The sequence below is a fragment of the Lygodium microphyllum genome, chromosome 12 (assembly GCF_053477565.2).
Source record: "Lygodium microphyllum isolate KBCC chromosome 12, Lygodium_microphyllum_v1.1.10, whole genome shotgun sequence".
NCBI lineage: Eukaryota > Viridiplantae > Streptophyta > Polypodiopsida > Schizaeales > Lygodiaceae > Lygodium > Lygodium microphyllum.
In genome coordinates, this window is record NC_141146.1 from 113,246,292 (window position 1) to 113,262,225 (window position 15,934).

Here is a 15,934-nt window from a genome sequence, read left to right on the forward strand (position 1 = left end):
CCCGTGCAATTTGTAAAGGTAGATGGGCGGTGGGAAGGAAGCTAGGAAGATAGGAGGACAATGGGAAAAAGGGCCCACAGGCCACAATCGGCCATGTAAAAAAGCGGATAAGGGGATGATTGCCCAAAAGGGATTTAGGGTTTTGTATATAAAGTTGAAAAGTGAATGAGAAGCTCATTCTTATGTGTGGCCAAAAGTGGCTCTCCTCTTCTTCTTCTTCTTCTTCTTGCTAGCTTGAGCTTCTGCTTGAGAGAGGGAGTGTGAGAGTATGAGGGAGTGAGTGTGTGAGGGTGAGGGACCGGGGTGGAGAAGCTCTCCATCTTCTCCTCTCTTCTTCTCTTCTCTTCTCTTCATTTGTCTTACTTGCGGCAATGGAGCTTGGAGCGTGGAGCTTGAGGATGGAGCTCGCTTGGAGCTTGCACTTGGATCATGGAGCTACTGGAGTGCTTGGGAGAGGAGGTAACTTGATCGGGCATGGAAGTAAGCTCGCTACACCTGTAGGAATGGATAGTGCATCGGCTATGTGAGAGGTAGCCATTAGTACTTAGCGTGGAACGCTTGAAGCAATAAGCGATCCGTGGATCTTAGCGGTTGATCGCCTCTACATTTTGGTTTCGTTGCCAGGACAACGGATTCAAGCCTTGAGCACTTGTGCACTTCGAATTAAGCATTGAAGTAGGGTTTTCCCCGAACTGGTGCTTAAGGTAGATAGGTAGGAAGAGAGAGAGTTTGAAGAGCTATTCGATCTCCTTAGCAAGTAGGTTTTGGTTTTTGGATTTGGACAAGCATATTGGTGTAGTGTAGGTATTTCCTTTATGATTTTTGCTTGCAATTAGATAGGATATGAACAAAACATGGGAGCACGAATTAGGGTTTTTTGTTGGCATATAAAGGATTGAAATAGGAAAAAGAAGGGCAAAAAAATAAAATATTGGGTTAAAGATTGGTAAGGGGAGCAAGACTAAGGTGAATGCAGGCCTGGGTAGCATAATAAGTGGCGAGGAGTGGCAATGAAGACCACATTTTTTCATTGTAGGGTTTCAAGAGGGCTGAGAGAGGGAGAGAGAGCTTGATCACATGGACCTACTTCGATCTTGCCATTGAGGAGTCCTTTGCCCACTACAAGTAATTCCACACCTTCCCCTGCATGAGTAGCTAGGATCTAGAGGTGTTCAACTAGTAGGAAAGCCTCGATTACTTGGCACGATGAATTATGTGGAGTCCGACGAAAAAACGTGTTGCACTCGGCCTTTTTGAGTGACGGTGATTCTGGGCCGAGTCCCAGAATTGGCCCTTGGTTCACCTAACTCAGGTGCCCCCCACTCAACCCATTTGATTCTTGGACACTCATCGCTCAGCCCATCCGAGTCAACCATTCGGACCAACTTAATATTCAGCCCTTGGCCAACTCGATTGGGCCCAAACCAACTTGGCCATTTCCACTCCGCCCTTCTTGACTCAGCCCCCGTCCAAACAATCGACGCGGCCCACTAACTTGACTCAGCCCTCGGCCACATCCATTCAGCCGTCCGAGATGCAAATTTGACCATTGTTCCTATTCGGTCCTCAGCCCGCCATCCGAGTCCACCACTCGACCAATGCAATTCAAACAAGTTGGACCGAGTCAAATTTTTACAAATTTTTTGGAGAATTGTACCAGACCTAGCTAGAGTTCTACCATGCAAACCTTGTGAGCCATCGCGACGACCAAAGCTTGATTCTGGCACAAGGAATAGGCGAATTTGCAAGACACAGTTGCTTAGCAGCCTGAGTAGTTTGCTAAGAAAATCAGTGCCGCAGTGATAGCCAGTGGAGTCATAGACCCCGAAGCGAAGCTAACACGAGTAAGACGACGCAGTAAGAGACCCTAGAACCTCAATGGGCCAATCTAGCCAACAAGGGCAAAAAGGCCATACCACAAGAACATGTACATGTTGTGTTCGGATTACATCTAGTCAAAATAGAATGCAAGAACATCAAGCTACTGTAAGGATGGCTAGACATGACAGTTCTGACAATAGACACACCTTGAATGGCACTGCACAGACCACTAGGACATTAGTAGAGAATCCAAATCTAGTTGTGTAGTAGGGGACTCAAGGGCATGCATCAAAAGGCTTAAATTTTACAAGCCAAGACCCGAAAGATGAAGACATAGTACCGCCTACTTATCTTAGGGTCAAACTCACCGCAAAAAGAGAGCATAGTATCAATGCTCTCATCAATGAAGGAGCATATTTTAATATCTTAACCTATGAAGCATGGACTCTGCTAGGCCAACCAGAGCTCACACCAACTAATGCAACTCTTAGTCCGTACGAGGGACACCCACAAGCATTCATAGGAAAGTGCAAAATCTTGGTAACTATTGAAACTGAAAGCTTGCCTATCCTATTCCATGTTCCTCCAAATAGTGCTAGTTGTGGAAAGGAAACCCTCCTAGGAAGACCCTTCAAAAGGGCGATGAAGTGTGAGGTTGACTACGTAGCATAGAGGATACACTTGACACTACCGGGTGTGAGGATAATCACAACCTTTAGTAAGGGTGACCTCATTAAACCTCAAGGGAAAAACAATGAACATCCTGACATGCCAGACAAGCCTAGTGATGAGAGCAAGGACCTGTTGAAAGAGTTGGCGCAAGCGCATGTTGAACAGAGAGAACTAGTGAGCGGGGCCATGCTTGAAACATGAAGGTTAGGAGACACTGCCAAGGATAGACTTTGGACTTACAAATATCGTAGAAGACCATGAAAGAAGCCCAAGCCTTATAGACGAAGGCATTGACAGAGAGCCTACACAACGTCGCGATGGATATCCAAAGCGTTACTACATGCACAAGGGTATTATGCAGGTAACCGATGGATTTGGGTACCAAAATACCTTGCTAAGCCACCTCTGTCAGCCAAAGGCCAGGACGTATCAAGAGGGAAGAAGCGTAGGAGAAAATCTAAAGAAAAAACCAAGCCTCGAGTCAAAAACATGGGAGTGACCAAGCCCCTCACGATTGAAATCAAGAAACCAAACGAGACTATAGCGTGATTAACAAGGGCATGTCATATGTACCTGTCAAGCGTGCACAAAGGCCACTAGTGCCCAAGGAGCCTTCGATTTTCCAAAAGGATAATGAGCATCTTAGGTGCAACATTGCTCATGGTAAGGTTAATTGCTCAGCAAAGCAATTGGCAAAACCATCTAACAGTCATGAGCAAATCTCTCAGCCAGTGCCAAGCCCACCAAGGAGTCCCAAATCTCTTACACCCTCTTTCCCTAAGCAAACACAGGAAGCATAACAGTAGTCGTTAAGTGCAACTACTCAATCTCAATCTCTATCTCCATCTAAGCTTCCAAGAGGTGGGACATGACGCCACCCTTAGCTCTCAGCCTAAGGATATGCATGTGCAATCCATTATGACTAGCTCCAACTGATACTTGATCTGCACAAGTGAATGCACAAAGGGCAAAAAAAGACATGGCCACTTTCAATCTGCTTAAGAACTTGACACCGCAGTCTACCAATAGTGGCCAATCCACTGAACTAGCCGCTACTACTTCCAATCAAGAATCACAACAGTCATAGCCTTTGGCCGTGATGAAGCCTCTTGCGGAACGTGTCCTTGGCAATTCACCCGTGGAGGAGGTGTCACAATCAACATTCTTGACACCTCTAGCACTGTCGAGGCTTGAGGAGAAACCTCTCGAAGATGTGGCCAAGGAGATGGCGCATTTAACCAGTCAACCTAGCAAGGCTGCCCAACAAGTCATAGCTACATCCCATGAGGACACACCAGAGAAAGAGAAAGCTAAGGCCCGACCAAGCATATCAATAGCTGGCCTAGTTCAGGGTCCTGAGTCTTTAAGGGATACACCTTCATTAACCAAGAAAAAGAGGGGAAAACAACAAAAACAACGGCAATTGCAAGTGATTGGGGACACCAAGAAGACAGAGACCAAGAGCACGGAAGGGCTTGAGAATGAAGCGTCAAGTCTACCCACTAAGGAACCCATGGCCATCTCTCCTAACAATGGTGAAACCTCAGGCATATCAGTATGTTCTGATGAGTCAAAGTAATCATTACCATCAACGGTTGCTTGCAACACTCAATCCATCAACAACATAACTTACATTGACCAGACAAGAGTGGATACCACACTGTCACAACAGGGTGACAAAACTAGACCAGTCACATCCAAGGAGAACAATGACATAATGGCAGCAAAGCCTCATGAGAAACATGAAAACCCCAAGGACATAAGCAATCCTAGCATTGACTAATCTTGCTCATCTAGGTCTGAGCCCCCAGCTATGCTAAAGCCTTGGGAAACTCCTAGAACCTTGCATGAGATAGCAACTGAGCAAGCCTTCATAGAACATAGAAGTGTCACAAAATGCTTAACTGAGTTGGATGCTAAACTCAAAGTATTCACACATGTCTACGTGGGTACATTCCCTAAGGAGCAGCTTGAGGAATACTTGTCATTTTCCCTATCCTGGGAGGAGTAAGAATATCTTAATGAGCACTATGAAAAGCTCCTATATGAACACATGCAACTCATCTCTGACAAGGAGGCTGACGAATTGCGCTAAACTGTGACATTCAACGAAGAGCTTTGCCAACCAAATCTCTTAGAGATAGAGTAACTTAAGTAACAATCAAAAAGTCAAAGTCAATTTGAAGAAAGTTGGTTTGAAAATTGCATTATAATGGCTGAACTAGGAGCCTAGATTATGACGGTCTCAGAGCGATTGGCCAAATGGTGGTCTTAAAGGGACCCAGCCTATGTGGCGCCAACTTCCTTCCAAGTACTGACTGTCGTTCGGGGTATGGACTTAGTCGGAACTAGCCAAGAGAACCCTCTGGGCTGATAAGGTTCTCACTGAGAAGGAGCTACATGTTGCGAGTAGACTTGGACAAGGTACCATTCTTCTTGATGTTGCAAAATACATGTTGTTATTAAGTAGGCTGCCACAAGTACTGGATGCGTGTGCCACACTCGAGTACAATCCTGAGTTTTACAGTTGGTTTACATAAATAAACAATGAATTTTGTAATAGTGTATCGACAATGCCAACACACACAAGCAATGATAGTCAAGCGCAGGGAGAAAAGTTGGATTTGACATGATGAGCTCCTGAGGTCATCTTCTCACCATGCATCTAGGAGTTGTGTGACTGATCCCGTCTCCAAGTAGAGGGCATGCAATCCTCATGGCAACCATGGGAAGCCCTGACCAACGCCTCTGAGGGCGTACACGGTGTCGGAGGGGCTTTTGTCGAAAGGTCGAATCCATTGGGGATCTGAAGTAGAAGGAAGTAGAGATAAGAGATAAAAGAGAAGATAGAGAATACACAAGTGGTAAACACTACGGACAAAACACAATGAGTTGAATCAATATGTATTGAAAGAACCTGGAATCTTTGCACTACTCAAAAGCAATCTCCAGGCATAAGATCTCCTGGAGCTTTTTCGTACAACAAAACGTGCATCAAAATTACAGCTCTCTCTTTGCTGCTTGGAACCCAAATTTGATGGCTCCATTGGCTCCGAAAGGGGGATAAAACCCAAGGACACTTGATCACGAATCTCCCAAATCACTCCTTCTTCTTCTTTTAGATCAATCTACAGTTTTCAGCATGTTTACAACGATCGTGACGGACGCAATTTCGCCAATCTGTCCCTCTTGTGAAAATCCCATAATTGGCTGAAAAAGCAACTAGCTTTTTTGCATGCCATCCTAATCTAGAAGCTTTTTCTAGCTTTTTTGGATTTTTGCAATAAATAATATAAAAAATATACTAAAATTATCCAAAAATCTAGTATTTTTGGATAATCCATGCAACTTATACTAGTACTAATGGCCCAGATCACATTGACTCTCTAGATCAATAAAGAAGTTGGATGATGATGCATTCCATACTTTTTCACACTATGTCCTCATAACATCACGACAATGGGGCACCGTCCTATTCTATAGGCTTTTCCCATTTCCGCTCTAGAGGACGAGCCCTCCCCCATTCCATCTCAACCAGTCTGTGCAACTGGGAATGAACAAAGATCTACTACTGATTGGAATACGCCCCACAGTCGAGGCAGGACTAACATCATCAAGGGTAGAGGGATTATGTGTCTAATGATCTACTGTTTAATCCCTTTCATGCGAATAATTCCATCCTGCCCCAGGGCCTAACCCTTGCTTCACTTTTTGCAGGTTCCCCCACAGTAGCCATCATGGAGCACCCAGTGCAGTTGGCTTTCAAGGAAACTATTTGCCATCGGAGGAAGCATACGACATAAGCTTCTCCACCAGAGTGCTATGTGCCTACCCTTAAGAGGTATGCATCGAAAAGAGGCCCTAAGCGACACCGCCCTGAACACATGCCAAAAATTTCCCAGGCCAAGAGAACGAAGGATCAAGGGAATGCTCGGGGTGGCAACCCCGGCCACGCAGACCCTCACTAGATTCTCGGGCACTAGGTGCTCAAAGGAAGAGAAGGAAGCGAAGAACAAGAGGGAATTCAATGAATTTTTTAAAAGCATTCTTGAAACGCAGCAGGCAGGGACTACACCATCTGGGTCCCAGTCAATATCTCCCCTGCCCAACCTAATAGGAGCCCCTCACCAGCAATGCCCCCGTCGCCTCATCACCTGGACTCGCCCTGCTTCATACAAATAGAATAGCCCTTGTTTTGTACAAAATGCTCAACAAATGCTCTCTGGCCACAACCCTTTATCATTAAATGGTTAAAAGGGGCAGACTCTCCAATTGTGCAAACTTTTTATATCTATTTTTAAAATATTTCACGACTTTAAAAAAAAATCAAGCACATGTGATATTCATCTAAGCCAATACCATGGGATTTTGATGAGTGATGTCTCGTTATGTTGCACCTATTCACTATAATTGAATAAATGACTTGCATGTACCCTTATGAGTTGTCAAGTGGATACAGGATGCATATGTCTCTATGCGAAAGTGTTCGATGTCCAAGATACCACAAGACCACCAACCCCACCTGGAGCCATCACAAAAAAAGCAACAAAAATACTAGGAACAAAGAGCCACAACAGAAGCCTCATTGTCGGAAGTGAGAATCGCCCTTGCAGACCGCCCACATCGCATGGCCCAACGCATAGTCATTGGCTACTTTCTTTTTGGGTCACACTCTACATTTGGCTCACGACAGTTGTTACCTCAATTATATCGACATTGCATGCTACAAAGAGGTTTTGCAAAATCTTAGGTGTATCTCCCCATCTCCACAACTATTCCTCTCAGGACAAGGCTAGTAACATAATCATCGTTGTAATATCCATCTTCATAGCCTTTGACTCTCCACATTTCCCAGTCTCAATGAAAGGTTGATGGCCTCAACGTATTGCAATGGTTTATTTTCCAAAAAAAAAAAGAAAAACAAAAGAAAAGTGAAGAAAAAAGAGAAAACAAAAAGAAAGAACAAGCAAAGAAAAGAAAGAAAGAAAAAGGAAAAAGCACTCACAATCAGAGCACAACACCTAGGGGCCCTCAAAATTAGGTGTGTCCAGTGATCTTGGCTAACTGGCTCCGTCCTTAGTCTCCTAGCCCTTTTCACATCCCCCACAATTGTTCAAGGCACATCAAGGGCAGGACACACCCAGGGAGCTTGTCTCGCCTCGGGTTAGACATGTCACCTTGACCCATTTGCATGCTTCCTTTTTTGCACTCTACTTCATTACCATTGCAATTGATTGTGATAAGCAATGTGCAAACGATCATGGAAAGTACATCGTAGTTGTCAAGCAATACAAGTAGCTACAAGCTACCAAAAGTTAAGGTGTCGATGAGTTCAATTCGTTTGAGGGTTAACATTATTCCCTTCCTAGACGAGTGCCAGTCCCATGGCACTCACCGTCGTAGGTAGCAAGCCTTGGCATGCACTGAAGACGTGGGTGGAAGGGACTACTGTGGTTGGCCTTGGAGGAGTTTTAGTGGGGGTGCGAATGAAGGTGGTTGGTGGCACTTTGTGGGCCTGAGTGGTTGGTGATAGGGTGGTTGAAGTAGTTGATAGGGCTAGTTTTTGGGAGTTGCACTCATGGGTTGGCACATGTGTGGATGTGCTGGGAATTTGGCGGCGGGCGACGATTCGTCAATGGGCTTATAGGATGATGAAGGATAAGAATTCAGAGTGGAGTATTGATGAAGAGCTGCCTCTACTTTCGTTGGAGTCTGCAATACCTGCAATTTAAAATTTTTATATGTGGTCTCTCCTTGGGGGTAGTGCTAGTCTTCTTATCGTACACAAGACGTAGTTTGATTAGTTTGGGAGATAGGTCGAACTCTAAGCAATCTGAGAGTATTGTCCTACACTTAAGGACCCAAACGGTGTATAGATTGTGGTGCATATATTGTGTGAGTATATGTGTATGCTTCAATATTACGTAGTTAGAAGATTGCTAGTCCAGTGCCGCATAGCAACATGTGGTAGGGGAGGGAGAAGTACAGAGGAAGGTGGATGAGACATCATTTGTGCTGTGATAAGAAGCTGGAAAATCTGAAAAATCTAAAGCGGAGGACAAGGTCAAGGCACAAGTGGAACGAAACATGAAGGCATGCCAAGAAGAATCTAGAAACACAATAAGTGTAGAAAAGTCCTAAATCAAGGAGAAAGGCGCACAAGAAAAACACATGTCAATACTTTTATAAAAGAGCGCAAGGCACACCATGATTTATTTTAAGAGTATCGGGCTCTCACCTGTGCAATTTGTAAAGGTAGATGGGTGGTGGGAAGGAAGCTACAAAGATAGGAGGACAATGGAAAAAATGGCCCCGGCCATGAAAAAAAGGGGATAAGAGGATGACCGCCCAAAAGGGATTTAGGGTTTTGTATATAAAGTTGAAAAGTGAATGAGAAGCTCATTCTTGTGTGTGGCCAAAAGTGGCTTTCCTCCTCATCCTCTTCTTCTTCTTCTTCTTCTTCTTCTTGGCTTGAGCTTGTGCTTGAGAGAGGGAGTGTGAGAGTATGAGGGAGAGAGTGTGTGAGGGTGAGGGACCGAGGTGGAGAAGCTATCCATTTTCTCCTCTCTTCTCTTGTCTTACTCACAGCAATGGAGCTTGGAGTGTGGAGCTTGAGGATGGAGCTCACTTGAAGCTTGCACTTGGACCGTGGAGCTACCGGAGTGCTCGAGAGAGGAGGAATCTCGATTGGGCACGGAGGTAAGCTCACTACACTCGTAGGGATGGATAGCGCATTGGCTATGTGAGAGGCAGCCATTAGTGCTCGGCTTGGAACTCTTGAAGCAATAAGTGGTCGGCGGGTCTTGGCGGTTGATCGCCTCTACAGTCAAGATGACTACCCTTCACTTGGTTTATGCCTTGGTCACATAGTTAGATCCAGACTTGTATCAGATAGATGTTAAGATGGCTTTTTCTACATGGGGACCTACATGAGGATATCTAAATGTAGCAGCCTAAGGGCTTTGTGGAAAAGGGCAGGGAACACCTAATATGCAAGTTGAGGAAGAGTCTCTATGGACTTAAGTAGGTACCTATAGAATGATATCATAATTTTGATATCTTTATGCATTCACAATCCTATACCCATGGTGTTATGGAGCTGTGCCTTTATATGAAGAAAATATGTGATGGTTTATTATTTTGGTATTATATTTGATGATATGCTGATTGCTAGGAGTGATCATGATGAATTGGATGCTTTAAAGACTCGACTCAAGATGAGCTTTGAGATGAGGAACATGGGGTATGCTTCTCATATACTTGGTATGTGCATTATGCACAATCACTTTAAGGGACTTCTCTACTTGTTGTAAAAAGAGTACATCCACAAGGTACTTGAGCAAATTCATATGTATGGTGGTAAGCACATTAACACCCCTTTACCTCCCCATGTGAAGGCCAATCAAGCAAATTATCCCTAGTTTGATGATTAGAGGGCCGAGTTGACCAAGATTGTGTATGTATCTGTAATGGACAACTTGATGTATGCTATGATAGCCACTACATCTGACATAGCATTTGAAATGGGAGTTGTGGTTCATTATACGACAATACCTGGTTGGTACATTGAACATCATGAAAGGTATTATGAGATATCTTAAGGGCACTACAGACTTGTGTCTTTGCTATGGCAGCTAGGATACTAGAGTCATAAATTGCATTAACTGTACTTATGCAGAACATGAAAATAGTAGAAAGTCCACCTCTAGCTACGTCTTCACCGATGCTAGAGGTGCTATTTCTTGGATGCTTAGGGTATAAAAATGCAATGCCTTGTCTACTATTAAGGTTGAGTATATTGCGGCTATTGAAGCTTATAATGAGGCCCTATGGTTAGGCTATCTAGTTGTAGACCTTGGTATCACTTTTATGACTCCTGTTCTACATTTGAATTCTATGACTGCCATCTAGGTGGAATGTAATCTAGTCTTTCATGCAAAGACCAAATCCGTTTATGCTCTTCTCACCCTTTCATATCCATCTAAAAAAGATGTGAGGGTTTTTGGTGAAAACACCAATGGGGGTTATTTCCCAAAAAGCAAGATGGTTGTGAAGAAAAACCAAGAACACCCAATGACTTTAAGGAATTATTGATTTTTGGAGGAAGACTGAAACCCCCCTCCCCCCTCAGCTCAAAAACATAGGTGGGAATAGCTCCGCACACGCGCGCGCACACACACAGTCCTAACATTCCCCAACTCAATGTGGAAAAAAACAAGGGCACATTATCATGTGCAAGAGCCAATATTGCCGCGAGAGAGAGAGAGAGAGAGAGAGAGAGAGAGAGAGAGAGAGAGAGAGAGAGAGAGAGAGAGAGAGAGCACATTTTTCTTTAATTTTCTAAAATAAACTCTTCTTTCTGGATAGGCAAGTTGTCCATATATCTCAAGATTGACTATTTAACTAAAGTTATTTCCGGTGGGTAAATTTTGTGAGACTTGTGCCACCTTGTTACCGTACCATTGTATAAGCATATGTTGTTAAGGGCAATGCTAACAAAGTTACTGCAAGCAAATTTCGTTTCCCTCCCAATGCAGCTGCGTGCTAGCTACGACGTGACTTAGCGATTCACATGTAGAAACGCTGGTTTCTCCGTTATGCAAAAGTGCTCCCCTTCTACATGCGCGTGAGAGTCGAGACTCTCTTGTTGTTGCCTTCTGGTGATAATTAATTAAGGGTCCGAGCTGTGGAACACCATATGTGTAGTACACAAGCATTAGCTTGTGAGTTGTGAGTCAGTCACGATCCCACTCCCATTTTATAAAAAAATTGTGCCTTGCCTGGACCATGGGCATGCATTTCGAGCATGTCATGATTGCGTGCAAAAGTCTTCTTCTCGTGGCTGCCTTTCACTGAGCACTTTTTCTGCTGACGCTGGATGGATGGATGGATGGATGTAGATGATCTGCAGGCGAGAAGAGAGCAGACAGCATGTGCGCTCTGCCTTCATGCCCGAGAAAAGAACGACGGATCGGTAGAGAGCACAGCAACTGAGCAATCTTGTTCTTGTATACATGACGAGATGGGACTCGTGGGAGAGAGAGAAAGAAAAGAGGAGGAGCTCTCTCATTGCATCATCATGGAGATACGGCCAGCTTAAAAGCCTGCAGCTTCTCTCCAAGACGAAAAGCAACAGTGCCTCTTCCTCGCCTTTTACCATTTTCGATCATCAGAAGAGCCGTCGGTCAAGCTTTTGACACGAAGGATGCATTAAGCCTGCGAGTGTTTGACATGCACAGTCAAAAGTCTCACAATAGTCTACTATTTCACCACGCCCCCGGACGGTTCGATGCCTTTTGCCTTCTTCCTCCATAGCTTTGCTAAAAGATAGCAAGCGCAACCGTGCGTCTGTCTGTTTCCACATTTTACCCTCACGCTTCGATCTGCAGTTAAAGAGCAAGCGTTATTATAATTCTATTCCCTGTTCCCTGCCTCTTCTAGAGCACCTGCTCTCTGACACGGCCTTAACTTTGAGGTGCCGCTTTCTGTCGTCGCATGCTTTGGGATGAAACATCGTGTCATTCTCTGTGCGGGCGACGCCAGTTTGGCAATGTGCTTCCGGATCTTCCATCCGATTCTTCTTCAACGCGCAGAGGTAAGCTCAGAAGGTTGCTAGAGCTGGTATAAAGCTCTTTCAACGATGATAAGACATGGACTCCCACTCGTTCTTAGTATGGTGGACAAATGCATTGGCCTTCCTGATTCTTTTTTCAAAGCTAAGACATGATCTTGCTGCGAGCCATATTTGACGCTCAGGGGTGGTGGAAAAGCTAAAAGAGAGGTTCTGATTTCTCAAGCGCTTTCTTTGAGTCAGGACTTGGCAGTTCGACGTCAAAAGTTTGAATCTTTGGTTGCAAAACCTCGGCATTCGCAACAAGACTGACGGCTGCAGATGTCGTTGCCGGTTGACATTTGCGTTTCTTGTCAGTGACAGCACATTTTGGGCCTCTCGGCCTGTTAATTATGTGCTGCAAAGTGCCTGAAGGCTGACATCTGGCCAGTGATTTGATACTTGACAGGCAAAGTACTGTTCATTGAGGCGGGAAGGTCGAAGACGACCGATTTGCAGAATGTGCTTTCACGAAATTAGTTTTTGGAAATCGACTGTGAATTAGGCGCCCCGAAAATTTTGCTGTAGCTGAGAACGACTGGTTTGCAACGAGTTTGGCTTTGCCAAATTGCAATGCGTTACGACGATGCGCACCATACGACCGCCGGAATGTAAACGAACGACTACTCTGCAGGTATCTCGATCAAGTACAGAAGCATGCAAATTCCTGACAACGTTTTCTTGTCTTTACTAACGCTTCTTGCTTAAATCTGCTTTTGAAATCGTTCCTCCTTCCCCCGCAGGTAGCTGTAAAATGTCGTCCTCTAACGGCTGCAGAGAAAAACAAGTGCAAGGAGATTATCCGCATTTTGGACGAAAAGGTCGCTTGCTGCGTTCTCGTTTTTACACACCTGTGCCTTACCTTGAGCTGTTTGGTTGTGGTGTCAATCTTGTCTATCAATCCTTCTCCTTCCGCAGGTGGTCTTAGTGACGGATGTGGACGGCAGCAGACAGCGGGAGAAAAGATATGCATTCGATTACGCTTTCGGCCCAGAACTGAAGAATCGGGTACTTGCTTTCTCGTCGTGTACCCAAGCTTGCTATTGCTGGGAATTTAACTATTATGTAGAAATATTTTCTTGTACGAGCTCTCCGAGAATCTCGTTTCAATTGGAGTCAAGCTTTCTGACTCTGTTGAGTTTTCGCAGAGTGGACTTGTGCGGAATTGGTTCAGACGAAGGCTCTTAGTCTTGTGATAAGCATTAAATTTCTCTTTGCGTGGAAAACACCATCGAGACTAACCAGCGAGCGCTTTTGGTCACAGCCACATTTTTGAGGCTTTTCTGCCAGTAATTGGCAGATAGCCTGCCACAACGCCAGGAATCACTGGCAGTCAGGCAAGTTGAAATTGGACGGGCAAGTGTCTCCAAGAAGCCTCATAGCACTCGTGCTTAGTACTACTTCTCACTGTCGTAAGGCCCTTATGCTACAGCTTTGGCTTGGAGCCCTCCCCTTCAGACGTGAAGCTCTGGGATTTGAAGAGGGTTTGTTCAGCAGCCTCAGCTTCCTTTGATTTCGTGAAACTTAGTGAGTGAACTATGTAAAATAAGCTCTGGGATTTAAAGGCGGTTGGTTCAGCAGCCTCAGCTTCCTTTTATTTCGTGGACGAAGCACGCCACGGATATAGACATGAACAGTCTCCTTTCATCCATCAATTTACATACATGTGACCCTGCGAGCACGGCCTTGGACACCCCAAGACACCACAGTTCATTCCTACATTAAAATTTATTGGAGCATTAGGCAAATTCGTTCACCTCAGTGAACATGAGTGAACCTTTTGTGGTAGCAAAATTCCTTGTACCCAGACTTTGAGTAGTACGTTAGGAACAATCATATGGTAATTCCTAAGCTAAACACGTCGCTAAGTTGCAATGACTCATAAGACATGCTTGCTTAGTTCTCATGCAATGAGACGTGTGTAGTAGAAGCTCTTGTACCCAGCCTTAGAGGACTGGATGGAAGGGCATTTCTTTGGGTCAAGTTCTAACTAAGTTAGAAAGACTCATAGCTCGTGCACATGGAAGCTTTAGACCTCACCATGGTGAGCACCTCCTGACGTGCTATGGAATATTCTCAACCAGTGGTTAATCAATTCTCCTCCTGCAAACAAATCATAGGGAAAAGCTGTGTTCAAGGTTCTACTGTGGTAGAGTAGATTGTTTGACGACTTGTCTCCATACGATTGGGCAATTGCTTTCACTAATCAACCATAATTCGTGTGTGCTGAAATCAAAGTCAAAGTTACCATGGTAAGCCTTTTCCACACCACCCTAGTAACTCCTTTGCAATGGCATGTGAGCGGATAATGAGGAGTGGCTCCTATAAGCTTGTTGGTATTACTAGTTTTATGGGTTCTCATGAGTTTTCGTTGTGGAGAGCGGTCAGTGAGAAGAGCCCATGAAGAGACGAGAGTGGAAAATGTTGCAACTGAGAATGAAAATCAGGGTACAAACCCTGCATGATTTTCACTGATGGACAACGATGGACAGAATTAGAGCGGTACATATATGGATCAGGTTGTGGCTCTAACCAACCCTTGTGCCAAATTCCAAAGACCCTAAAAGTGAGAACTTTTTGCGTCAAATTAGACTAGGTAGTAAACTTAGGTGCATAAGAAGCCTTGTCACTGAAAACATTCCTGGGCGTCTAACGATTATTAAAAGCACTAATGGAGGATAGCTCATAGGGGCAACGTACATTTGGCGAATAGCCCCAAAATCCCCACCACGCGAAGGAGAAGGTTCTTGCGGGTTGGCTTCAATAGGCACATAAGGGTTAGCGGTAGCTTGGTATGAGTGAGTGCTCAGGAATGGAACACCAACATGCTGAGTAGGACTTCGCACAGAAGCTGGGTAACTGCCATACGGAAGCGAGACTTCAGAGTGAGATGAAAAAATTGGTAAAAGCCGGAAAGAATGGGATTTAGAGAAAGGGTTGTACCAGGAACATGGTCAACAGAAGCAAAATATGCTGAGCAAAATATAAATGTAAATATCTAACTTATTCGAGATCTTCTATGTACACATCTGCATTTAAAAAGATCTCGTACAGATTCCTTTCAAGTTTACATATTGGTATGACTTTGGGTCTCCACTTACAGTTGGTACTTGTACAATGGAGCAACAAGAAGGGATTTGCTCCGTATAAATTTGACAGAGACGTAGGAGCTTTAGGAGTTTAGGTGCATTTTCTTTATTTTGTCAGCTTCTTGTGTGTATTCCTAGGCCACTTTCTGGTTTCCACAGTTTGCCTACACCCATTGAACATTGTCATGGTCATCTGGCTCCACTTACAGGTGGTACTTCAATGTTATGGTCATCTGGCACCACTTATAGGTGGTACTTGTACAATGGAGCAACGGGAAGGGAGTTGCTCCATATAAATCTGACGAAGACGCAGGAGCTCTAGTAGTTTAGGTGCATTTTTTAAATTTGTCAGCTTCCTGTGTGCATTCCTAGGCCACTTTATGGTTTCCACAATTTGTCTACACTTGTCGAAATTGTCATTGTCATCTGGGATTTTTTCTGGGGTCTCCTCTATTTTTCTCACATTTTTTCTCTTTAGTGACCAACATTTATTGCTGGTTGGCCAGCATTTATGGCCCCTACAGGACCAGGTCTGTCAAAGTTTTAGAGGGAGAGAGAAAGACACAGACATTGGAAACCCACACAAAGAGTAGAGTACTCTCATGTTCTTTTCATTATTCATAACTCATAGACTAAAGTCTAGTCACACACACTTAACAGTCTAGTCTACTAATTGAATATGTCACTAACTACGGTTAAGTCTCCGACTCATTTATTGGATACACATGACAGATAACAACAG

General features: G+C 44.4%; 1 protein-coding gene across 5 annotated transcripts in view; it reads left to right on the forward strand.

Moving 5' to 3' along the window:
* The first annotated feature begins 11,266 nt into the window (after positions 1-11,266).
* Positions 11,267-15,934, forward strand: part of LOC148028167 (kinesin-like protein KIN-8B) — a 60,116-nt gene continuing 55,448 nt past the window's right edge. Inside the window, exons 1-4 of one of the 5 annotated variants that reach the window (XM_087689844.1) lie at positions 11,291-12,416; positions 12,513-12,737; positions 12,847-12,924; positions 13,022-13,111. In XM_087689844.1, the coding sequence (XP_087545970.1) occupies positions 12,690-12,737; positions 12,847-12,924; positions 13,022-13,111 (216 nt within the window). In that variant the 5' untranslated portion in view covers positions 11,291-12,416; positions 12,513-12,689. Of the gene's footprint in view, positions 12,738-12,846; positions 12,925-13,021; positions 13,112-15,934 lie in introns of all 5 variants that reach the window. The other 4 variants (XM_087689845.1, XM_087689846.1, XR_015692688.1 and 1 more) reach the window with 4 other exon arrangements.